The sequence below is a fragment of the Abrus precatorius genome, unplaced genomic scaffold (assembly GCF_003935025.1).
Source record: "Abrus precatorius isolate BTA unplaced genomic scaffold, Abrus_2018 Scaffold9, whole genome shotgun sequence".
NCBI classification, from domain to species: domain Eukaryota; kingdom Viridiplantae; phylum Streptophyta; class Magnoliopsida; order Fabales; family Fabaceae; genus Abrus; species Abrus precatorius.
This window is the reverse complement of record NW_020874439.1, coordinates 9,374,929-9,402,335: the sequence shown is the minus strand read 5'-3', so window position 1 is coordinate 9,402,335 and position 27,407 is coordinate 9,374,929. Positions and strand designations below refer to the sequence as shown.

The window sequence follows — 27,407 nt, the reverse complement described above, 5'->3', positions numbered from 1 at the left end:
AGTTTATGAGGGTTTAATATGAGAGAAAATGGTGATATATGACCTTGGAACCTTTGAGAACCTTGGATAGGAGTGAAGAAATAAAAAAATCGTATGAAGCCCTCTTTTTATAGAAAATTTTCAAAATTTACTGTTCACCGTCGGAATTACTGTTCATCGCTTTACTGTTTACGCTGGAAACAATGTTCAGGACACTATTTACGCAGGAAACACAGTACATGTACTGTACACGTACTGTACATGCACTATACACATATGTGATGTCACTGATGACGTCATGGAACATCAGTGTTCATCGTCACTGTTCACTGACACTGTTCACTTTTTTTTTATAAATAATTTCAAACTACATCTAAATCTATTCTAATACCAAATAATCCTTCAATTAACATTTAACAAGTATGAAATATTATAGATTACTCAACTATAATAGATTATAAGCCTAATAGTTTTCTCAAAAGATTTAAAATACTTTAATCACTATAATTGCTCACGTAAACGTTACATATAACTTAAGATATAAATAACAATAGTAATTAAATTAGAATATTAAAATAAAATTAATAATTAATAAATTCTTTTGAAATATAATTATATTATTTCAAACAATCTCCCACTTATTTCAAAAGAATATAATATAATAAAATAAATTATTTTAAAACTGGGTTATACCATGAATATAAATGCTTCAAGTCTGGTGTCTTCTGGACTATGAACCAGACCTAGATAAATAGGACTTTAATTAACAACGTAATCGGTGAAGTAAAAATTTTATGAACCAATAATTTTTTTTATGTAAATTAGAGTCCCACTTGCATACATTTACACCTGGATGTTCATGAGTGCTCTAGAGACTAAGCTATCATCTCATAAGAGCGGCCCCACTCCACACTCATATAGGTGATTCTATCATGTGTATACTGCACTTTATACACAACTCATAAGGGATATAAAATTTATTAAAAGCTTCCGCTTATCCTCACATTAATGCAATCTGATACTTCTCATATTTCTCACGCCATAAAAAAGGATAAACAATGTACTAACAAGACTAACAATTGACTTGTTATTACCCATATAAACCTTTTCATAGGATCTCCACTCATAAGGTTGGGTTACTATAGATATCAAATTAGCTTAAGTCTCATTCCTCTTGATGTGGTATTTATTAAATTCTTTCCCAAGAGCTTGGTCAAAGGATCTGCCAAGTTCAATTCTGACTTCACATAGTCAATGGATATAATTTCATCCTTTAGCAGCTGCTTTATTATCTCACGTTTCAACCTAATGTGTTTATTCTTACCATTGAAGATTTTATTATTTGTAATAAATATTTCTGCTTTATTATCACAATGTATAGGCACAGAAGGAGTTGGCTTTATTCCCAATGGAATATTATCTAAGAAATTTCTTAACCACTCAGCCTCAGTTCCAATTTTCTCCAAAGCTATAAAATAGTGGATTTAATCTCATTTGAATATGAAATCCAATTAGCATCACTGTATCCTTCTAATACAGTTGGAAATCCACTATAAGTAAGAGCATAATTCATGGTACCTCTCAAATATTTTAATAACCTAGCCAAAGCGACCCAATGATCATTACTAAGATTATGAGTATATCTACTCAATCTGCATATAGCATATGCAATATCAGGTCTAGTGATAATATTATACTATCACACTTCCTTATGATTTTAACTCCTAGAATTACACTAACTTTACCCATGTCTTTCACGTCAAATTTAGATGCAAGAAAACATTTTGTTTTATGCACTATGTTATGGCTAGTACCAAAAATAAGCATGTCATCCATGTATAAACAAATAATCACACATTCACTATTTTCTAATTTTTTTTATACACATTTATCAACTTCAACAATAGAAAAATCATTACTAACTAAAGTTTTGATGAACTTATCATGCCATTACTTAGGAGTTGTTTTAGACCATATAAAGATTTGAGGAGCTTACAAACTTTATTCTCTTGTCCAGGAATTACACACCCCTCAGGTTAGACCATATAAATTTCTTCCTCTAACTCACCATTTAAAAAAGCTGTTTTAACATCCATATGATGAATAACTAAATTATATGTAAATGCTAAAGCAATCAAAATTTGAATAGAATAAATCCTTGTTACAGGAGCAAAAGTATCAAAATAATCAACATTTTGTTTTTGAGTAAAACCTTTAGCTACCAATCTAGCCTTATATTTTTCAATTGATCCATCGTGATTATATTTCCTTTTAAAAATCCATTTGCACCCAATTGGTTTCACTCTAGGAGGTAAATCTACCAAAGTCCAAGTATTACAATTTGTAATGGAATCAAGTTCAGATTGGACAATTTTTTTTCCAAAACAATGCTTCAGTTGAGGAGAAAGCTTGTGAAATAGAAAAAAAGGTTCATCATCAATAAGATACGTGTAAAAAATCATTTCTAAAAGATTTTTCTTTCATTTATCTTTTACTTCTTCTCAAATCCTCATGAAAAACATCAAATGAACTATGTGTTGGTGTTTCACCAAAATTTTCTAATTTCAATGGAAAAACATGTTCAAAAAATTCAGTATTTTTTGTTTCAATTATTGTCTTACAATCAAGCACATCACTTTTTAAAACTAAAAATTTATATGCAACACTATGATCAGCATAACCAATAAACATACAATCTGACGTCTTAGAACCTATTTTCTTCTTTTTAGGATCAGGTAGCATAACTTTAGCTAAACAACCCCACATCTTTAAAATTTTCAAACTAGGCCTATATCCCTTCCATAACTCATGGTGTTTTACCTGTTCTTTTATATGGAATTCTATTTTGTAAAAAATATACCGTTAACAAGGCCTTGCCCCAAAGGTTATCAAGTGCATTATAACTAATTAAAAAAGCATTCATCATTTCCTTTAATGTTCTATTTTTCCTTTCAACTATTCCATTAGATTGAGGTGAGTAAGGAGGTGTAACTTCATGAATAATTCTTTCTTTTTCACAATAATCATTGAATAAGGTGTACTCACCACCTCTATTTGATCTAACTTTTTTAATCTTTTTATTTAATTGATTTTCTACTTCTGCTCTGTATAGAAGAAATGTGTTAAAAGCCTCATCTTTATTTTTAAGCAAATATACTTTGGTATATCTAGAAAAATCATCAATAAAAGTCACATAATATTTTTTCATCTCTAGTCATAGTTTGTTTTAAATCTCCCAAATCAGAATGAATGAATTCTAGCATTTCGATGTTTCTTTCTATAGGTAAACATGATTATTTAGTTATTTTTTATTCAACACATATTTCACATTTGTTTAGCATTCATTACTAAAACTATAAATCAAACCTTAATATTGCATTTCTTTTATATAAAAAGCACTAACATATCCTAATCTAGCATACTAAATATCCATAGAGTCAATCAAATAAGCAGAAGATGAAATATTTTCATTGATAAATGACTAACTTGAGTACAAAGAGTCCCTGTTTACAATAAACTTTTCCCACAAACACATTATTTTTTGTCTACAATTTTATAAGATTCAAAAGACATCTTGACTCCAACTTTTTCCAGTAAACTAACAAAAATTAAGTTCGCCCTAATACTAGGCACGTGGAGCACTTCGTTGAGAGCTAAAGTCTTGCCAGATGTGAGCTTCAGGAGAACTTTTCCTTTTCCAAGAACTTTAGCAGTTCTTGAGTCACCAAGATACACTTGTTCTTCTCCATCTCCCACTGAACTATAGGAGGTAAACATATTTTTATTTACACAGATGTGCTTGGTAGCCCCCAATCACTCACATTAGCTGTTAGCAAGACTTGAGAAATGACCGCAACTATAACGTCATCTCCTTCAACCAAATTTGCATTTAGTTTTGGAGGATTGTCACTTCTCTTCCTGTGTCTGCATTGAGCAGCACAATGACCTGTTTTGCCACAAACAAAACAATTTTCTCCACCAATTTTAAAAGTGAGATTATTCACTTTTGGGACATAATGTTTATTATAATGAGACCTTTGATTAGGTTTGTTGTCATACCTTTTCTTATTAGCTTGTATCATGTTTTCCCTTGCAGCCTGGAGTTCCTTCCTATTTGTGTCTTCAATGATAATGTGGGTGATAAGTTCAGCTAGAGACAGTAGTTTATTCTTATACTTTAGTTGCTGCTTATAATCCTTCCAAGATTCTAGTAATTTTTTAATTAGTAGTCCGGCGACAAAATTCTTAGGCATTATGATCTTCTTAACTTTCATGTCTTTTGGCAGCTTGTGGTATTCATTGATCTGAGTCTTGATATCTTCTTCATCATTCATCTCCTACTTATAATAGTGTCCGATGATGAATTTCTCTCTTTTGGCATCCTCAGCAGTATATTTGCGAATCAAAGACTCCCAAATTTTGTTGGTTTCCTTATAGGAATAATAGACATTAAATAATTCATTAGACAATGTACTGAGAATAGTATGTTTACAAACCTTGTTAGCAGAAGTATAGTCTTTCAACAATTTTGGGGTAGCATTTGAATCTGGTTTTGCTTTGCGTGAGAAAATGAGCTACACCGTGCAGGTCAAGAACAGAATAGACACGCTCCTGCCATCGTTTAAAGTTTTTCCCTTGGAACATTTCTATCTTTGACACATCTGGGAAAGATTTTGCATAGTTGATTGCAGGAACAATTGGATTAGGTGGATCCACGTTTATACTATTTTCATGATTATTTGCAGCGTTGTTGATAGGATTTTCATTATTTATTAATTCAGTCATAATCCTTAAGATTGTTGTCAAAATGACCCAAAGTAGCTGATCAATAATTTAGTCTAAGGCTTGTAGAACACTGTCCTTAAGGATTATTTCGGTGTAATAAAAAATCTTCCACGATACATCAGAGTCTTCTTGTCTAAATGTACAAGGCTCTCAAGAACTAGCCAGCTTTACTCAACTTATAACCCAGAGAAATAAATATAATAAAAAGTCTGTGCTTCTTTCATGCGATTTCGTGCGGTTTTCTCAAAAGATTTAAAATACTTTAATCACTATAATTGCTCATGCAAACATTACATATAACTAAAGATATAAATAATAATAATAATAATAATAATAATAATAACGAAATTAGAATAATAAAATAAAATTATTAATTAATAAATTCTTTTAAAATATAATTATATTATTTCCAACACCTTTTGCATATGCATTTCTTGCGAACAATGCCTATAGCTTATGTGAGTATTTAAGTTGTGGGTCTAATATAACAATAGGTTGATGGAACTTGCAAAAAATGAAGCTTATCCATATGATCACCCCGTACCTCTTTGGTTTCATTGATGTAGTGGCCAAGCAATTAGGACTGTTAAAGGCAAAATTTGTTGTCATAGATAAAGTGGTTAATGAGAATGTTTAGAAGAGATATGAGCAAAAGGTAATTGATTTTGGAGGCTTTTCAATTATGTTAACATATTAGCAACAATGGCAATGCTAAGCCTTTTTGGGTCTCATGATGCAGATTATATTGAGTTCATTGATGGTAATGATCAATTTACTAATGTATAAGGCACTTTTCATTCGTAGTGACCAAGGCTACATTTCATCATCAGTCATGCTCAAGTCTATTTTTTTGGCTTCATTGGCCTTTTGTATAGCACCTTTCATCTACTAGTCTTGCTCCTGCAGAGTGCAATATTGAATCTTGAAAGTGTGGTTCACTAGTCATAACAATCTTTAATAATTCCTATTTTGACTTTCACTGCCTTGATGTGTTATGTTTGCGTTCGGAGGGCAAGTGTACCCATCGAGAAGTAATAAAGGGTTCTTAAATTAAGTTTCCGAAATATCGTCCCACAAGAATTGTTTTACTAAGAATTTCTTAATTCAATTGTTTAAGCTTCAAAGATATGAGATTAATTAAAAATAATAATTTATAAAATTAATTATAAAACTAAGAGCAAGGAATACAATGCACGTCTTGATTAAACTTATCAGAGAGGAACCTAGGGCATATGGGTTTTCTCATTCAATCCTTTATGTTATTCTTTTGTTTAACTCTAAATTCGATTTCCTTGTGATTATCAATCATTCATACAAATACTATTAATAATACCCAATGGTCATGCAATATTAATATTCTTTTCTCTAAAGAAGAGTGTACTACGATAGGCTTGACTATGAACCGACTCTCCACTAAATCAATTAAATGCAAGTAAAAATCATGAGGTCTTTTTCGGGTTATAATGTGGCCAAGAAGTTATAATAATTGAGGTAAGATAAATGAAAGAAAGGGAATATACAAAGGGGGTTAATGGATTATAACAATTACAAACATCCTCTAAGTTTACAAATAAAGCTCTGAGAGTAATTTTTATATTTTTGTATGTGAACAATATCTTTACTCTTCTCTCCTTTCAATCATATATAACCCTTTTTCTTTTCTTTTCTTTTCTTTCATTTTCTTTTTCATACTTTCTTTCTTTCTTTTTTCACATGAGAGATGTAGAGGAGAATTTATCAAACAATTCAACAACTCAATTGTTTCATTCATAAACTCAAGGTCATCAAAATATTTTTATAAATTTAATGCAAGGGACCAAGAAAATCAATAAAGCTCAAAGTGGGCAACTAATTGTATCTCAAACATGCTAAAGGCCAAGAATAAAAATTCTATTATGCCTCAATCATATTAAAAACATGCAATTAAAAAGAGAAGTCTTAAGTCGGTTCCAAGTCAAGTTCTAGAGTACAAATCTTAAGGAGATAATCATACAAAATAATGAGGAAAGGAGTACAATTAATTAAATTAAGATAGAAATTCCCTGTAAGGCTCAAAACTCACATCTGTGGGTTAAAGTTTAATGTAGAGCATAAAAGTAAAGAACCTAGCTAATTATTAGTTTTCAAATGAAAGTATAATGTCAATAATAATCACTCAACATGCTCTTCTATCTGGAAAAATTGGGTTCCATGAGGGAAAAAGTTTTAAATTATCATAAAAAATAGCATAGACACTTTACTCAAGAGCATACAATTAACAATTATACAATTAGGAACTACTCCCCTGTACTTAAGCAAAACATTGTCCTCAATGTTTGAAAGCAATAAAATAAAAAGCATGCAAAGAGGGCAATTGAATAAAAGGAAAGAGGTTCCCTGATAATTCTTGGCCCGACGACTTCGGGTAAGAGAGCACAGTCATGCTGAAATCTTGAGCACGCCCATGCTTATGATGTAAAGCTTCTCTCACAACTGCAACTAAATGCACGACCGTGTATGGGATAAGCACGGGCGTGCTTTTAGATCAGAGCTCAAAAATGTGTGTGGGAACAATCAACTCTATTCTTGCAATCTTTCAATATGCTTATTCTCTATTCTAAAAATAAAAAATACAATAGCAAAATTAAAATAAACAAAAAGAAATAAAATTTAAATAAAATAAAAGACACAGGTTGCCTCCTAGGAGTGCTTGTTTAATGTCGCGAGCCTAACGTTCCTATTAAATTATGGTGGGAAAAAGGTATGAGTCTTAGAGGTGACTTCCTTGATATGCAATTGTCTCCCCAGCAGCTTTGCCTCGCCAACACCTATTTCATCAGAAAAATTATTCATAAAATGGGGATTAGAATAAAGAGAAGAAAATTTAAATTAGGAGGCTTATTAATGGATGGTTTAAGCTTTTGTCTTTTCTTCTTCTTATATTGCTTCCTCCTTGTCCTTCTTCTCGTGGTTCTATACTTCATATAAATTGGAGAAGGAGAAGCAACATCTACAGTGCTCACGAAGTGACAAGACTCTTGGCTAGAAGGGTACTTGAAAGAATTAAAAACTTGAAATACAACTTCTTCATCATCTAGCCTTAGTGTGAGCTTTCCTTCTTGTACGTCTATGATGGCCCTAGTAGTGGCCAAGAACGGTCTAGTATGATGGGGACATCATCATCTTCCTCCATGTCAAGTACCACAAAGTCAATAGGAAATATAAACTCCCCAACTTTTACAAGTACGTTCTCCATTATGCCTTTGGGGTATGTGATCGACCTATCTGCCAGCTGAAGTGATATGGAGGTCGGCTTAGGTTTATGCATTCCAAGATTCCTGACAACAGAATAAGGCATAAGATTAATACTTGCTCCTAAATCACATAAAGCCTTATTAATATGAGTTTTTCCAATTATGCAAGGAATAGTAAAACTCCCTAGGTCCTTAAGCTTAGGTGGAAGCTTTTTACGGACTATAGCTGAGCACTCCTAGGTGAGCTTCATAGTTTCATGTGCTCTCAACTTTCTTTTATTGGTCAAAATCTCTTTTAAAAATTTAGCATATTTGGTTATTTTTGAGATAGCATCAATGAAAGACATATTGATGTGCACTTTGCCCAATAAGTCTAAGAACTTGTGAAATTCTTCATCATAAGGAAGGTGACCTTACAGCCACTGTGGGAAAGGTATCTTAGACTCATAGGGCCTTGGTTGAACAAGAGGTTTTTCCTTCTTTTCTTTTTCAAGTGTGAGATGTGTTCCTAGTCTTCAAGTACGATCGCTTGAAGCTCCAAGTGTCGCCAAGCATGTGCCAAGGATCTCATGCAGGAGAGACGAGATCAGATGTATTCTAGAGCCAAAGTCAAGATGTAAAAACGGTCATTTACGATGCCTAAGATCTTCCTTTTTATAGGATTTGAAAACCTTAAAAAATCTTCATAATTGGACTTCTCATAGATGAGCACGGCTGTGAAAGGCCTTAAGCACGGTTGTGCATGGGCTCGAAGCACCCCCGTGCTTATTGAATGGATCTGGGCATGTTGACTGCTGCGAAGCTCTAATCTTCCATCAATTTGGACTCAGAATGCATCCAAAATCCACTTGCGGCCTCTTTATACCAAACTACACAATTAATATATAAATTACTGTAAAATCTAAATAAAATAAAGGTCAAATATGAATATATGGGCTAAAAAAGAGGGCCTAATTACAGACTTATCAGTTTGTTGACTAGTTATCTTGATTGCCAAAAACTTCAAATTGATCCTTATTTAATAAGGAGCTCTTCAATTTAGTTTTTTTTTTAATAAAATATTAAAATTAGTTTCAAAATGCAGGACTTATCATTATTTTAATTTTTTTAAGTATTTTTGTTAATTTTTTTATATGTTAGTTGTGTTAATTAATTCTTATAAAAATGGTTATGTAACATATTAAGTGTAATAAAACACTTAACGTGTTAATATAAAGTGCTTTGCAACACTTTCTTCTCCTCATAAAGTCCTAACTCTGATCCTGATCCAATGAACTTTTTGGCCGATTTTGATTTATTGGGGCTTTTTGGCCTTAATCCACATGGGCTAGGGATTTGTACAAATTGTGCATATGCTTCACCAGAGAGGAGCATGATCGTGCTCATCAATATGCACAATTGTACATATGCTTCAAAGCTCTTAACATGGAAAGTTAGTTCTAACTACCAAAAACTGAATTCATCAACTAACTTAACGGTAATTAACTTATTCCAATACTCCCCCTTAAGGTGGGAAATAGATATTGTGAATTCCCAACTTAGAAATTAGGAACTTGAAAGTTGTTGGAGTTACTGGCTTGGTCAAGACGTCAGCTAATTGATGTCCAGATTTAATATGAACCAAGCGAATGGAGCCATTCTGGACTTTTTCATGAACTTGATGGCAATCAATCTCTATGTACTTCGATCTCTTATGAAATGTAGGATTACTTGCCAAGTATATAGCTGATTTGTTATCACAAAAGACCAAGGTTGGACTAGGTTCCACTTCAAAGTCTTTAAGAATGGCAAACAACCATGTTACCTCACTGGAAACATTAGCTAAAGCACAACATGTTGGCGTTTTGATTGCCAAGAAATCAATGAATCACCAATGAATACACATTGACCTGTTGTAGATCTTCTTGTATCTAAGCAACTCCCCCAATCTGCATCAGAATAAGCTTTGATGTTTAGACTGGAATTGGCAGGGAAAAAGAGTCTTTACCTGGAGATTTCTTCAAGTATCTGAGAACATGATGTACAACATCCAAATGTGTAGTGCGTGGAGCTAACATGAACTGGCTAAGTTTATTGACAGCATAACAAACATTAGGTCTGGAAATGGTAAGGTACAACAGTCTGCAATGTTTGTTTTACTTGCTGAACTATGGCTTGAGATGGGCTAGCCACAATTATATCATCTACATAGACAAGCAAGGCTACAAAGGTTGGACCACTACCTTTGGTAAATAAGGAATAATCACTCAATGATTAAGTGAAATTGTGAGCAAGTAGAGCAGAAGAAAACTTTGTGAACCACTGCCTTGAGGCTTGTTTCAGTCCATATATTGACTTCTGCAACTTACAAACAAGCTGCTCCCCTTTAGGTCTATACTCGAAAGGCATTTCCATGTAGAGTTCTTCAAACAAATCACCATTCAAAAAGGAATTATTAATGTCAAGTTGCAATAAATGCCACTGTTTGATAGCAGTCAGGGAAAGAAGAACTCTCACAGTTGAGATTTTAGCAACATGTGAGAAAGTAGCAGTAAAGTCAATGCCTGCTTCTTGAGTATACCCTTTAGCCACTAATCTTGCTTTATATTTGTCTACTGAACCATTAGGTTTGTTTTTTACTTTATATACCCATCTACAGCCTATTGTATGCTTGCCAGAAGGAAGAGGAACAAGTTTCCATGTGTTATTTGCTTCCATAGCATCTAACTCTTCTTTCATAGCTTGCTGCCAATGTGCAAACTTCACTGCTTGATGATAGTACTCAGGTTCATAAACTTGAGACACTTAAAACACAAAATTTTTGTAAGTATGTGACAACTGAGTATAACTGAGATGGTCAGTTATAGGATATGTCACTGTGTTGCAGTGATAGTCAGATAGATAGGCTGCTGATCTAGGTAATCTATTTGATCTCCTTAATTGATGTTGTGGCTCAATTGGTCCTGGACCTGGATCATCTATTACTGGTGCAGGAGGCACAGGCACAGGATCAACAACATTAATTTCATCTGAGGCAGGAACATCTAAGTCATGATTATGCAGCTCAACCACTAGAGTAATAAAAGGTGGTTGTAGAGGAAAAATAGCATGACTGTCAACAAAATTTGGACAAACAACTTCAGCAAATGGGTCAGGCTGTAAATTCTATGAAGTGTTGAGATGAAAAGGAAATACATCTTCATAAAAAAATCACATCTCTGGAGATGAAGATGGACTTTGTCACCATATCGTAAAGTCTATAGCCCTTGTAACCAACATGATATCTAATTAACACTGAAGGTGAAGCTCTTGCTGTGAATTTATGTCTCTGAGAAGACAAGGTGGAAGCATATACCAAGCATCCAAAAACTCTCAATGCTGAGTAAGTAGGAGATTTCTTATACAGCAAGGTAAAAGGACAGTTCATCTTTAAGAGAGGTGTTGGTGTTCTGTTAATCAAAAACACTGTAGTCTGAATACAATCACCCCAAAATTGCAATGGTGCACCTGATTGAAAATACAAGGCTCTTGCAACATTCAGTAAATGTTGATGTTTTCTCTCAGTAACAGCATTCTGTTGTGGTGTTTCAACACAATTGAATTGGTGAAGTATTCCTTTCTCAGCAAAAAAATCATGTAAGCATAACTCTTTGCATTGTCTAATCTGAATTGTTAAATCACTACATTGAATTGAGTTTGGATCAACTGTACAAACTGCTTAATCAGAGATGGAGCCTCAAACTTATGCTTTATGAGATAAATCCAGGTAAACCGTGTGTTATCATCAACCAATGTTAAAAAGAAACGTTTATGATCATGAGTTGGTTTAGCAAAAGGACCCCAAACATCACAATGAATCAAATCAAAAGGAGAGTCACTGAAATGATTGTTAGATGGAAATGAAAGTCTCTTTTGCTTAGGCAAAGGACAAATTGAACAATTATGAAAGGAAATAGTATAAGGAATTGAAACTGTTATTTCTTTATTGATTGCTTTCAAACATTTAAGAGATAGATGGCCTAATCTAGCATGCCAAATATGAGGAGAAATTGCATGATTGAAAGAATGTGTAACTACATGTGAATGATCTACATTGGTATAGGTATTATTAACAAAAATTGAATGACTAGCTTGAAAAACATAAAGGCCTTGTTTTACTTCACCCTTGCCAATCATCTTCTTGCTCTTGTGATCTTGAATAGTAAAGGAATCAGCAGAGAACAATATAGAGAAATCAAAATTAACTAAGAGTGAGCTAACAGAGAGAAGATTAACATGAAAATGAGGAACATATAGGACATTTTGTAAAAACAAGCTGTCATTTAATGCAACAATGCCTATAGAATGAACTGGAATTTTGGACTGATTTGGTAAGGTAACAAAAGAGTTTTGGACTCGAGTAAAATGCAAGAAAGACTGTAAGGAACATGCAATGTGACAAGAGGCACCAGAATCTATAATCCAAGTATTTTTCGACACTGAATTTACTGGTAAAGAATTAGAAATGGTTAATAACACAAAACCTGTATTGATCTCAGAATCAAAGGAGCTCTCAGATGTCTTCAGCTATGATGATAACATAGAAATCAGCAACTTGCATTGACCTAGAGAAAAAACAGGGAATTTCTAGAGGCTGAATTATCTGAGCTTTGATTCATTGAAGTGGAAACATGATCCACATTACTGGTCTGTTTAGAACCAGATGCTACTTTGGTGGTACCACCAAAATTAGTGAAATAACTAGGAGGATAGCCATGAATTTTGTAGCATCTAACTTCAGTATGACCAATCATGTGACAATGAGTGCATTTTGGCCTATCTTTCTTGACAGATTTCCCTTTAGAATCAACAACAAACTTGGAATTCTGATTTTGCTTAACAGCAAAGGCAACTTGTGAATCAGAATTTGAGTTGAAGGATACTTCTCTTTGCCTTTCATCTTGTAAAACCAAAGAAAACACTTTAGTGATAGGAGGCAAAGGATCCATCATCAGAATTTGGCTCCTAACTTGAGCAACAATTTCATTAAGACCCATTAAGAAAAACATAACATATTCTTGGTTGAAGTACTCAACAAAACCTCTAACAACACCACAATTGCAGTAACAAGGTGGCTTGAAATCTTGGAGTTCTTCCCATATTGATTTGAGTTTAGTGAAATATTGGTTCACTGATGATGAACCTTGCTGTAAAGTCACTAAATCTCGCTTCAATTGGAAAGTGCGGGGACCATGTTATTGTTGAAAATGATCACGAAGATCATTCCAAATATCAGAACGTGGGAGATCAGTAACCAAGAACTCACTATGCTATTGTTTCTTTTCCAGAGAGCAAGTAACAGAGGATGATCTTCATCAGGACGTGGGAGAGAGCCATCAACAAATGCAAGCTTGTTCTTAGCCGATAACGTCATCTTCATTGATCTCTGCCATGAGTTGAAGTTATCACCAAGCAATGGTTATGAAACCAAAATGATGCCAGGGTTATCTGTGGGATGAATGAAGAACGGACTAGAAACATCATCAAGAGAAATCGCCATTGATGATAGGAAGAAGAAAAAAAAATCAAAGAAGGATCGAAGAGAAAAGGAGAAAGTTCAATGAGATTGTGCAGAAGAGTAATTTTCAACTAATACCATGATAAAAGTGAAATGAGAAAAATGATTTCATTTTTGAACTGAATTGGAATAAGCTACAAAACTTTTATATACAAATTGAATATGGAAAGTTAGTTCTAACTAACTAACTACCAAAAACTGAATTCATCAACTAACTTAACGGTAATTAACTTATTCCAATACCTACTTTACTTCGTTATAAATACCCACTTCTTTCATATCAACGACGAATTCACACAATCTTCTTAGCAGCACCTAAGTAAGTAATCTGCAGCATTTCGCTTTATACATTTTCTTTTCGTTATCAGGTCTTCATATGAAACTATCTCCTTTGCCTTTCTTGCATTCTACGGGTTGCGCTAGTCACTCTCAACATCTCTAAAGAATTGTTTGGCAGTTAAAATATTAGAAATATACTTAATTTTTTTTCAAATTGTTTTGTTTCCACTGAATATACTTCACATAAAAGTAGTACTATCTCCCATGTTAACAGATAAAGAGACACTTGCTCAAGTTACCTTCAACAACATGCACAATCAAGGATTCATTGCCTATCACCCACTCATTATGAGCAACTTTTTTATTTTTTAAAGTAAAACTCTAAATGTTCCTAATAGGATGAAAACTTTATCTTATGTTTTACTGCAATGTTTTTCTTTTATATATAAAAGTTTTTAAATAAAGTTAATTCACGTCAATTTCATGGAGTGATCTCAAAGGAAACTCTTCGGGGAATCGTACATTTAAGCTTCCTAAACCCATGTATTCTGTTCCCTAGTCATTTTATGTTGGAATCGTGTTTATTCTACCAAATCATAAATGCTGTTGTTTTATTTACACTGTGTTCAATTCACAACGGTAAATAGAGTCCATTGTTTCTAAAAGTACTTCGCCATTTTTTTAAAAAATTAATAAATAATTATTTTATTAAAATTAATAAAATATAAGTAAAGAGTGAAATAATCTTATATATATATATATATATATATATATATATATATATATAATTTACACATCATTCTTAAACAATCTAATCCTAAAAAATATAGGTGACAAGTTATAGAGGAATATCTTCATAAATACTTTATTTTTCAAAGAGTAGAGTCTCCTTGTACAAAGGTTTGATTAATCCTCTTTAATAACTTATTTACAATCTCCTTTAACTACCAACAATTTCAAGAATTTCTTTTTTATCACTAACATCTTTTTACATAGTTACAAATTAACTATTTAATATTCTTCTAATTGTTTTATTAATTAAATTTTAAATAACACATTTTTATTTATAATTAAATTATATTAATAAAAAAAATTACTTAAAATAAAAAAAGTAAGCTAAACATTATTCTTTCACATTTTCAGTTATATATTTACAGCATTGAATATGTCTTTTTTTATTAATTTATTGAATATATATTCATTCACTATTTTTAATTGTTTAAACATGTTCTGCATTCTTATAAATTTATTATTTTTATTTTAGTCAGTATACTTTTATTTTAAGTATTTATTTAAATATATTTTACATTCTTACTTTATCATTGTAAATTACGTTGGTGATCAATTTTGTGTATCGTATATGAATTGGGAGTTTTGCCTAAGTAACGACCTAATTAGCTCGTGCAAACAGATCACGTGCCCACATATTTGGCTATGGCTAAACAATCCCTAGTTAGACAGAACCCAAAGTAAAGAGGGTTTTAAAAGAAAGAAAAAAGTAGGGCAGAGAGGATTTGAGGAAACTTGGAATTAGTGAATTTACAAAAAAAGAATGATGGTTATAAATGAACTTTTACAATATTTTATATACAAGAAGTAAAATAATTATTAGTAATGAGAATTTTTTAAATAAGTTTATCTTTTGAATTACAAAATCTGATTAAATTTTAGTATATTAATTTTTTTTTTTTTAAAAGATAGAGAAGGTAAATGAAAAGTTTACAAATTCATATAAGATTTTATATTATGTAATCAGGAAAGCGTTGATTTTAGGTAACTTATAATATTTTAACACTATTTTATAAGAATTTTGAAATCAATTTCTAAATATAATTTTTGTAGCTCAAACCCTTCAAGGATTTCCAAGCATATGATCAATATTTAGCATTCTTTTATATTTGTACAATGATGTAATCTGGGGTTATATAGAACATCTAAACAACTAATTTAGAAAAATATATAAGAATCATTTTATTGACATGCTTATAAAAATTTAGCTAACAAAATGTAGTAATTATTTCTACTAACAATCTCTTATATTTTGCTCTATTCTTACGATTATGGTAACACTGATTACGCTAAAAAAATAAAAGATGATCTCCAGTGGAAGAGAAAGAAGAAGGTGTAAGAAAAGAAAAATATTAAAAAAAGAGAAGAATATAAGAGAGAAAAAATACGATACTATTTTAATATATTTATTTAGGCCCCAGTAGATTTTATTTTATTTATTAACCATATAGTGATTTTTGATTCATTATTAATTTATTATAAAATAAAAGAATATATATATATATATATATATAAAAGAGAAAAAAAAATCTTCTTACATTGTTATAAGCTTAAAAACTCTTATATTTAATCTAAACCTTACATTTAACTTACATTTAATGGGTTATATTTATATATATATATATATATATATATATATATATATATATATATATATATATATATATATATATATATACTTTCTCTCATTTACATATTCATGAAATTATGTATGAGGAGGTTTTAAATTTTATTTTACTATATTTATATAATTTATTTAATTTAAAATAAAGAAAGATAAATTAAAATAATAAAAATTATTTATTTATTTAAATATTTTTATTATTAAATCTAACTATGATGTTCGATAAAAAAGACTAAAATGTAAAAAAAAAATTATAAAGATTAAAATATAAATTTTAATTATAAAAATTAATTTATAAATAAGTATTAACTATAATGACTATAAATTAAAAAATAAACTTATTTATAAAATTGTAGTATCAAATGAAAAATTCAGAATATTTTAAAAACTAAAAACTTATAATTTTAGATGATAAAAATATAAAATAAAAAATTGTTGATTTTATTAGGTCTAAATTTAAACAACAAAATATATATACAATAAAATTTATTAAAAATAGAAACATTTATTATACTTTTATTATAAACTAGATATATATTTTAACTAAAACTTTAAAAAAATAACTTATTTAAAAAAATAAAAGTTATACTAAATAAAAAAATCAAAAAGTTTTAAAAGATTAAAACTTGTATCTTAAAAAAGGACTTATATAAAGTGTAGTTTTATATTAAAAATAGTAATTTTTTTCCTGGCTAATAAAGAATTTTTTTACAAATATTCTATAGTAATTGATGTATAATAAAAATATTAATATTGATATTTATTCATTCATTTGATAATATGATAAAAGATAAAAAGATAAAATAAAAAATGTTAACTTTAAGAAATAAATTAAAAAATGTTTATGATAAAATTTTATTGAAAGAAAAAATATTTATTATTTTTTTATAATTTCAATATAATGAATATATTTTTAATAAAAAATTTCTACATTCAAATTTTTAAATTCAACTCTAAAGACCAATATTAATAATAACAATCAAAACTTTATATCATTATATTATTAGATAAAGTCAGTGACATAAACTAAACGATATTATTAACCTTAATTAAAAATTAAAGCTTTAAAATTTATTTAATTAATTTTTTGATAATTTTATTTAAAATTCTTTTAGATCTTTGAAGACTTTTTTTACTGAATTGATATTAACAAAATCCTATAAAATAAAGTATATCTTTTTGTTAGTCAAGAATATTCAAGTGTGTTAAATACAAGATTAAATTATAATACAAGTCAATTTTTATTTAAATTTAGTGTAAGAATTTTTAAAGTGTAAAAAAAATCATTATATATACACGATTTTACGTGAGTTGGATTGTAAATTGTACGATTTTACATGCCCTTCGTTCGAGCACGCTCTCAAAATCCTAAACCACTGGAATTGAGTGAGATCACCGAGCCAGACTGTAAAATCAGTAGGCTTGGACAATCCCAACAGTGTGTGGTGCACAGCAGTGTGTGGCGGAGTGGCCTTAAGCTCCCTCAGATCTGCCACAGTGGAGAGTTTCGCAGCCATGGCAGCTTATTGAGTAAAAACTCATTCGCAGTCATTGCTGCTATATTCCAAAGCAACAGAAAACCCTTGAGTAAAAATGTTAACTTTCCCTTTCTACCCCTAAATCAAAGTAATTTTTAGGCTTTTTTTAAGGATAAAAAAGTCTTTTTATCTTTAAAAAATAAACTGACTTTCTCATTTTGCCCTTGTTAGAGTAAAATGTTGTCTTTTTTCTTTCTACCCCTAAAGTAAAGCAGTTTTTAGATTTTTTTTAAGAATACAAAAAACTTATTTTAAAAATAATCTGACTTCCCATTTTTGCCCTTAAAATACTCTATTTTTTAAGGGTAAAACAATCACCTTTCCAATTTTCATAATACATCACCTAACTTATTTTCTTTATCTTTTATTCTAAGCTCCCTTCTCTCATATTCTTTGTTTCTGTTTTTAGTAAGCACGTCTCTGCCTCATGCCTTTCATTTACTTCCCCCATTTTCATATTTATACTATATTATATGCACACATGCAATTTTGAATGATCTTAGGATCCATGTTGCGGTATCTTATGTGTAAACCTTGAATTCCAGTCCTATTGGTACCCAGTGACTTGTTTCTGCATGAGAATTTTATATGATATAATACGTTATAACAAAAATATAATGCATATTTTATATCTAAATTATAAATAATATTTGAGAAATGATAAATAACTATTAATTAAATATTATCAACATTCAAAATACATAATAAAAAAGTTTTTATATTTATTAATAATTTGAAAATAGAATAAAACAATGTAACATATATACATATCATATTTTTTAACATTTGAGATATTTTGAATTAGAATGGTAAATTATTGATAAATTGTCATTTTATCACTTTATTTGTAAAATTTTAACTCATTGTTGTTAGAAATTGTTATATTATTCCTTAAACTTGTCAAGTTTTTCTTTATTTTATTATAAGTGGTGACCATAAAAGAAAGTTGCAGAAAATTAGTGAAATAAGTAAAATGTTTAAAAGGAACACAAATAGAAGGGAGACTCCAGTGCCGACCTCAACATGCCTTGTGCTCCCGTCAAGGCCGCGTTGATGAGCATGACCAATTGACCATGGTCCATTATATTACTTTAGAATGTAACAAAAAAGTGTGACATCCAACATAAGACTTTAGATTATAATTTAAGATTTTTTAACAAATGTAAGTATTTTAGTGACATGGGACAACATTTCTGCAAATTGCTAACTAGAAATCAGAAAACAAGAATGGCAAATATAGAAGAAGCCACAAATTATGCTGTCATATACTCCTCAAAACTGTCATTTATAACTTGGGCAGGCTAACAAGAAGAATAATCAAATTGACAAATTGAATGCTGTCTAACATTTAACAAATAAGTAATAGCACTACTACTTATATATATCACTGTTTCTGTTATTGCTTGTGCCTGTTGCTGCTCTTGGTCTTCCCATTGACTTCCGCCGAATACCAAAAGTATTATTTTGCAAGCAAAGCTATGAGAAAGAGAGACAGAGTTGCTAATTGCTAACTCAACTTTTATCTTAATACCAAGAATCCAAAACTACAACTTGTTCTCCAGTATCAAGATGACGTAGCAAGTGCTTAGTAGTTTCTAGCTATGTTGAGGTTTTTGTTCAAGAACTTTATTTTAAGACATTAGGGTGGAGTATGTTATTTTCCCTAAACGTGACAAAATGTTTACTGTGTTACAAAGTGTTCCACTACTGCATTATTGGCTCTTTTCACTTTCTTGGGCCACACAAGCTCCAATTGCGTGTGAAGAATTGTGTAAAAACTTAGAAAGCAACCAACATTCAGTGAAGAAAAAGGAAAAAGAGAAAACTTTACTAAAGACCAAGCATGAATGAAGAAGATGAAATGAAACACAAACCATCTTGATCTTCTTCAATTTTCAACAAGATCCATCAAACACAAACTCACAATGAACAAAGCAAAAACACCAAAAGATATCCTAGAGAAAAAGAAAAAACTTTTTTTTTTTTAGAAATAAGGAAAGCTCACCAAATAGAGGCTATTTAAGCACTTGGAGCACTGACAAGGGAAACCATTGACATTTGTGGTGCTAATGAAGCAATTCTTCAACCCTCTCACACTTGCATCCACAACAAGTTCCTCACTTTGGCTCAGAGAAAATGCATCACGGCAGTTCAAGGGGTGGAGCCTAATGCCACAAAAACAATACACCACATCACATTTCTCATTAGACCTTGTCAGTTAAAAGCCTCTCACTTTAAAGCCTTTCCCAACTCATTCACCCAGGTTTCTGAGTCATCTGGCAGCATAGGCATCATTTCATATGATGATGTGGCATGGCCATGGCTATGATCTGCCATGCCAAGTGCAGCAGAAGAGTACGCAGAATACAACAATGCTGCAATGGACAGTACTATCATCTTTTGTGACACCACATGCACTTTTATCCCATCAAAGAACTCATTTGAGAGTGTAAGAGGGCACCCTGCAACATCCGATTGTTGTGCGAATGCTGGGATTGTTGTTGTTGATGGCTTAGATGGGCTAAAGGGTGGTTGCTGCTGGATCAGGAAGGCCCACCAAGGAAGGGAAGTAGAGAATGCAGCAGAAGAAAAAGAAACTGGATATGCTTATTCCTTCACAAGTTTGACATCTGGATTTCTCATGGTTTTGAACCACATGCCAGCTATGATTCTTGAGGAAATGTTCCATAACAAGTGTAAGTGGAAAGCATTAGTTTTAATCTCACAATAAGCCTCTAGCAACCATTTCATGAAGAAGCTTCTCGGCTGTATCATTCTGTATCATTAGGACTGCAACCACTGTCTTCCATTTTTTACCACAAGGCTAGTGCTTCATCAAACAAGCCCTCCTTACAAAGCCCATTGATCATAGCATTATAAGTTGACACATATAGCTGATAGCCATTAACCAAAAGATCCTGAAAAATCACTTGTGCATCCTTAAGTCTTTTGCCTTTGCATAGTCCATCAATAAGTATTGTGTATGTATATGCATCTGGATGAATGCCCTTGTCTATAACTTTATTGAATAATGCAATTGCCCTATCTAAATGATGGTTTTTGAATAATGCGTCTATCAAGGAATTGTAGGTAATTATATTAGCATGTTGACCCCTATCATACATCTCATCAATAAGCTCCCAAACATAAGAAATCCTCCCTAATTTGCACAAACCATCAATAAGTGAATTGTAAGTTACTGTATCTGGCACTATATTGTTGCAATGCATGTCTTCAAAGAGAATCATGGCTTCATCAACCATTTTAATCTTGCATAATCCACTTATCATTATGTTGTAGCTGCATTAACTTCGGATCATGTTGTTGAATACATGCTTGGCATTCTTTACTTCATTAACTAAGCAATAGCCATTCATTAAAGTATCATAAGTAACAACATTAGGTTTCACACCATCTTTGATCATCACAGCTAACACATTCTTCTCTGACCTTTCCTTCCTTACACAGGGCATCAACCAATATGCTGTAGGCATAGACACATGGGTTGATTCTTTTCAATACCATTTCATTGAACAGACCAACTGATTTCTTCACTTCACCCAACAGGCCAAAGCCATAAATCAGACTACTGTAGGTGACAACGTTGGGATAAATATTCTTGAAAAAGCACATGCCTCAGTCAAAAATTTATCTTTACATAGGCTATCAATCAATGATTGTACTGTACATTACCACACCAGCGTCAATCGATTGACCTTCAAGCTGTCTCAGCAACTGAATGGCAGCTCTTGTTTCTGCCATTTTACATAGTCCATTGACCACCGCTTCATGAAAATGCAGTGCTTTTCTAACATTACCATCAAGACAGAGACCATTCATGAGTGTATTGAAGGTTACTGTATCGGGTTGATAACTCAGTCTGAAGATCTTAGCCAACACCGAAAAAGCTAAGGTCATGTGACGCAGTTGGCATAAACAATTGATGTGAATGTTAAAAGTAAAAATGTTTGGTTCAATTCCCTTGAATCCCAATCGTTTGAAAAAGGGAAAGGGCAGTGTGAAAATGCTTAGTCTTGACAAGAGACCCAAAATCTTGTTAAATTGAATGATGGACGGGGGAGGACGCATATTGAGCATGCGATTGAACGAGGCAACAGCATCATCAACGTCAACATTATGAACGAATCGGGTTTGGAGTGAGGAAGAAAGAAAGCAGAGAAGAAGAGGAAACTTGGGAACAGAGAGACGGAGAGAATAGCTTAACCTTGAGAACGACATTTAGGAATGTGGAAGTCTGAGTGTCTCCACCTCTTTAGGGTTCCGAGAAGATGTTACGTGGTTTTGTCGGGTTTTTTCCGATTAAATTGAACTTATTTTAATATTTTTTAAGTATTTTTTATTTATTTATGCACAGATATCTAAATTTCTATCACTTATATCTATAATAAATATATAATTATTAATTAAATATATATTTTTATAAATTAGTAAAGCATAAATATTATAAAGAATGTAAAATACTTTAAATAAAATTATTTATTTAAAATAAAGGTCTTTTGTATTGACAAAAATTTTATATTATTTACTCTTTTTTTATTTTTTTATCATAAAAATTAATATCTATAATTGTAACCATATTTAAAGAATAATAAAACAGATAAATAATAAAACAGAATTAAGAATAAAAAAATAAAGAATGATATATATATATATATATATATATATATATATATATATATATCATGGTTTAGATACTAATTTATGTTCATATAAATATTTTTATTTGAATCATGTTTTTGTATTATATTAGTTTAATTGAATGATATTAAAAATAGTGAATAGTTTTTTTTTTAAATATTAAAAAACAATTTTTATGATTTACTTTTTGAATAAATATATTTTATTTTATTCTTATAAAATAATTATTTATATGTAATGTAAATAATTTTGGGATAAAATTTTTTATTATATATATTCATTTATTTGAATAATATAAATATTTATATTAAATTTTTAATATTTTATTTTGTATAAAAAAGTTTGAAAATGAAAAATTATAAATTAAAAAATATAATAATATTACTTAAAATATAAATAATTGTCCATTCTACAAATAAAACATTAAAATTAAATAAGCGGGTATGATATCTTTTTTTCATAAATTCAAAATTATTTAATTAATTAAATTAAATAATTGATATAAATTATTTTGATATATTTTCTCAAAATTATTAATTTTAAATTTTTTACATTATTCAGTTTAATTTCTAATTTATAAAATAACAAATATTAAACATTATTTTAAAATATTTGTATATTTTTTAAAATTAAATTTATTTAATTATAATTTATAATTAAAATTAATATGATTAACAATTTTTTTATTATTAAATTTTTAATTTTTATTTAATGAATATTATTAGATAAAAGGTTATATATTAGTAAAACATTCAATTTATACTCTTATTGTATCTAAAATGTAAAAAGATGTATGCAAATATTATCAATAAATTTAGATATTATTAATAAATAATAAGAATACTATTAGATAGTTGATTGTAAAATTTATAAAATATTTAAAAAAATTACTGTTAATAAATAATAAAAATAGTATTAGATTATTGATTGTAAAATTTATAAAATAATTTAAAAAATATATTATTTAATATTCATGTTATGATTTAAATATTAACATAATTTTATAAAAAAATCATTTAAATAAACAAAACCTTAAAAATTTATTGATAACCCAAATTTTATTAAACCTCTTTCTCTCTCATTTTTCTTTTATCTTCATACTCTGAAACAAAATTTTAAAAATTATTTCTATAAAAGTTTAAGTTGGGAGACCGACTTCTTTTACCGTAAATTCAAATTTTCAAACAATTTTTTTTCTGATTTATTGCAACAAATCAAAAAAATAATAAATTTTCAATTTAAACTTATGTTGATATGGAGAATTCAAATGTCCTAACAATAATTCAACATAAAGATATCACTCAATAATAATCTGATTGAAGGATTTAAAAAAATACTTATAAAATATAGTTATAAAAACCATAAAGAAGAAAAGAATAAGTTACCAAACTATATGAAAATATCACATATTTAACAAATATATAATAATTTTTAGTATTAAGGATTTAATTATAAAAATTTAGAATTATAAATACTTAATTAAAAAATGTTTAAATCATGAGGGCCAAATTATAATTTCAAATAACTATAAAGACTAATAGATAAATTTAACCAAAATATTAATATATTTTAAAAAAATCATTCTTATATCAAATATGTAATAATTAAATTTTATTAGTTTAATTTAAGAATATAAAAAAAGTAATAAAAAATTTATATTAAAACATGAAAATATTTTAACAACTTTAATAATTTACTTTATCAATAATTAATGCTAATCCTATAAAATAGCTACTTATATATAATTTAAATATTTATTTTATATATATATTCTTTTATATGAATAATATAAATAAATTAAATCCTTATTTTAGTCTTTAATGTAGTTAATATTTGACATTTTAGTCTCTGAGTGAGATATATCATAATCAATTATAAAAAAAAATTTTAGTTTTATTTAAATAAATTTAAAGATTGAATTAAATTAATTAAATCTTTTATTGTTTAAATTGAATAGATTGCTTAAATATTTGCTTCATTTTTAAGTGATACCATTTATACTTTTTATTAGTAAATTAATAAACTTATAAATTGAGTCTTTTATTAATATATAATTTTTTATTCAAGAGATGATATATATCAAATAAAAAGTTAAATATTTAATTCATATAAAATAATGTTAAAATTATTAAAACTCTCTAAATATCATAATTTAGACTAAATTATAAATAAAAATAAACTCAATTTTAAAAATAAATATATTCAATATAATATATTATAAGATAATGTTTATATAATAATAGTATATAAAAATATATTATTTTAGTGGTTCAGTTTGTTTATTTTGAAAATGAGAACTAAAAATTGAATTGAATTGCATAAAAATGTATTTTTTTTAATTGCTAATTTATTTAATTTTAATTTTATATAATCAATTTAATATATTATTAATTTAAAACAATTTTTTAATATTATCAAGTAGATACATTTCATTGATACATTCTTTTAATATTTTTAGATTTTTTAAATTATTTATCCAATTTTTAATTATGACAAAAAAAAATGAAATATAAAATTTCTTGAGTAGTCTATCCTTTTTCAAATGGAGAATCCCTTGAAATGGAATCATTCATTTAAAAAAAAAAAAATGCTACAATTCATAAGAGATTTTTTTTTTCTATGTATCATTTGATCTTTTAAGTTTAGACGTCACCTCGACGGTTTTGTTATGATGTTCTTAAGCCTGTATGGGATATATAGGCTTTGCTTATTAGAACATAATTTCAATTCTTTCTAAAAAAGATGGAATAGTTAATTTCATAGAAAAAAGTATTTCTTTTTATGAAGTTATGGAAAAACTTGGTAAGCACTTAAGCCTTATTTTTGTAATGGGGCAATTTTTTTTATTTTAAGTTTAATTATTATATCTTTCAAATTATAATTCTTTTATTTTTTTCAAAAATCTCTTCTATGCAAAATAAAATTTTAAGAATTTAATCTAAATATTTATATTGATTAAACTCTCATTTTAATCCCTGAGATAGTTAACATCCAGCATTTTAGCTCCTGAGATATTTAAAATGTCAAGTTAGTCCCTGACTTCCAGTTCCGTCAAGCTTTTTAGTCCTTAATCTCAGACTAAGTGTCATGTTAGAAGCTTAGTTGGCAGAAACAGTGTTGTTTTAAATAAGTGGGGAAGTGAACATAGTTAAACAGTTGGCAAAAATGGCGTCGTTGTAGGAAATTGTAAATTGCCCTAATTGGCCAAACATATCAACATATTTCTCCTTTTTTGTCTAAGAAGAAGCCTAAAATTTTCATAGAATGTCACCGAAATTGGTCTTCATAATTGTGTTTGGTGTTGGAAAATTTGAGATTGAAGTTTGTTATACTACGAATAAGAAGAATCACATGGAGGAATTGATAATTATCTTTTTTTGAATTTATTCCGAGTCATTTTTTGTTACTTGGACTATAGAACCCTAAATTTATGCAATATTAGCAGAAATCCCAAAAGTATAACTCATCATATCAAAGTAATGCTGCCTTATGTCCACAAGACCACTATGACTAGAAGTAGAGAGTAACCTTGTGAAGTTAATCTCATCAAGACAGATCCCACTAACTTGCATTTTCTTGAACATCTCAATAGATTCTTCTCCAAAACCATGCAGAGCAAGTGCTCTAATAATAACATTCCATGACACTACATTCTTCTTAGGCATCCCAAAGAAGATGTTTATAGCACTATCCTTCTTGAACATGATACCAAATTATTGAATTCTAAGAAACCACATTCTTTAGTGTTATTTGATTAAAAATTTCTAAAGCATTATCAATAAGCCCATGATTAGCGTACACATTAACCATACAAGTCCAGGAAACAATATTTTTATCATACATTCGATCTATATTGCAAATGCCCACACTTTGCATACATATCTATAAGGACATTTGTGACATTCAAATCAATTTCAATCCCAGTAATAGTGAGAAGAAGAACCCTAACAATGGAAGAACTAGAGCCTCATAATTTATAACATATGCTAAAATGTTTGGGCAATTAGGGCACCTTTTAAATTTTTTGGAACGACGTTGTTCGTAAGGCAAGTATATCCATCAAAAAGTAATAAAGGAGTTTTAAAGTGAGTTCCAAAGTTATCGTCCCACAAGGATTGATTTCCAGTTATTAAGAATTTTTTGTCTAATTGTTTGAACTTAACATATGTGAAATTAAACATTTAAATTCAAAATCTAAAATAGTTATCACCAGATCTCAAAGCAAGAATCACAACACACGCCTTAATGAAAATTATAGAAGATGAACCTGGGCATAGGAATTTACTCATTCAATCCTTTATGTTTGTTTTCTAATTAACTCTAGATCTGATTTTCTTGTGATTACCAACCATTCATATAATTACTATTAATATTGAATTGTCATGAAATATTAATATTTTTTTTTAAATTAACATCTCCAACGGTCATATAAGATATCAATTAAAGAAAGCATGAAGAACCTATGAACTTATTAATCTAATAATGACAGGAAGAGAAAAATTGGTTTGGTAAACTTAATCATTTGTTTCGTTTTATCCTACAGATTGATTAACTAATCATGGTATAGTCGCCTAGCGATGTAATTAATTAGAGTTATGTTACGAGTGGCCAGTTCACAACACACAATCAAACACAATAGGAAAAACACTAATAATGAACAGAAATTAAACCTAGATTTAATTATAAAAATATCATAAAATCATGAACAAGGGTTTCCACAGCCCTAGTTATGGATTTAGCTACTCATGCTGAAGAAAGAAACTAAAGCAATTGTAAACAAAGCCATAAACAAAAATGAAAAGCAAACTAAAAGGAAGATCCCATTCTCCAAGTCCAGTCGCTTGAAACTCCAAATCCTCTAGGAATGTGCCAGAGATCATGTGTGGAAGAGAAGAGAGAGTCACGTAGAAAATCAAAAGTGAAGTCTAAAAATTGGATGGATGAACCGCTTCCTCAAGCCTTCTTTTATAGGGTTTTAAGGCCCT

At 29.5% G+C, this 27,407-nt stretch overlaps 1 protein-coding gene and 1 pseudogene across 1 annotated transcript; both read right to left on the bottom strand.

Moving 5' to 3' along the window:
• Positions 1 to 19,747: 19,747 nt before the first annotated feature.
• On the bottom strand, positions 19,748 to 20,421 carry LOC113850755 (uncharacterized GPI-anchored protein At4g28100-like). The gene is given in 3 exon segments (XM_027481301.1): positions 19,748 to 19,998; positions 20,001 to 20,301; positions 20,383 to 20,421. Coding segments are annotated over 3 exon segments (591 nt in total).
• A 64-nt stretch (positions 20,422 to 20,485) lies between these two features.
• On the bottom strand, positions 20,486 to 26,126 carry LOC113850754 (annotated as a pseudogene).
• Between the last annotated feature and the right edge of the window lie 1,281 nt (positions 26,127 to 27,407).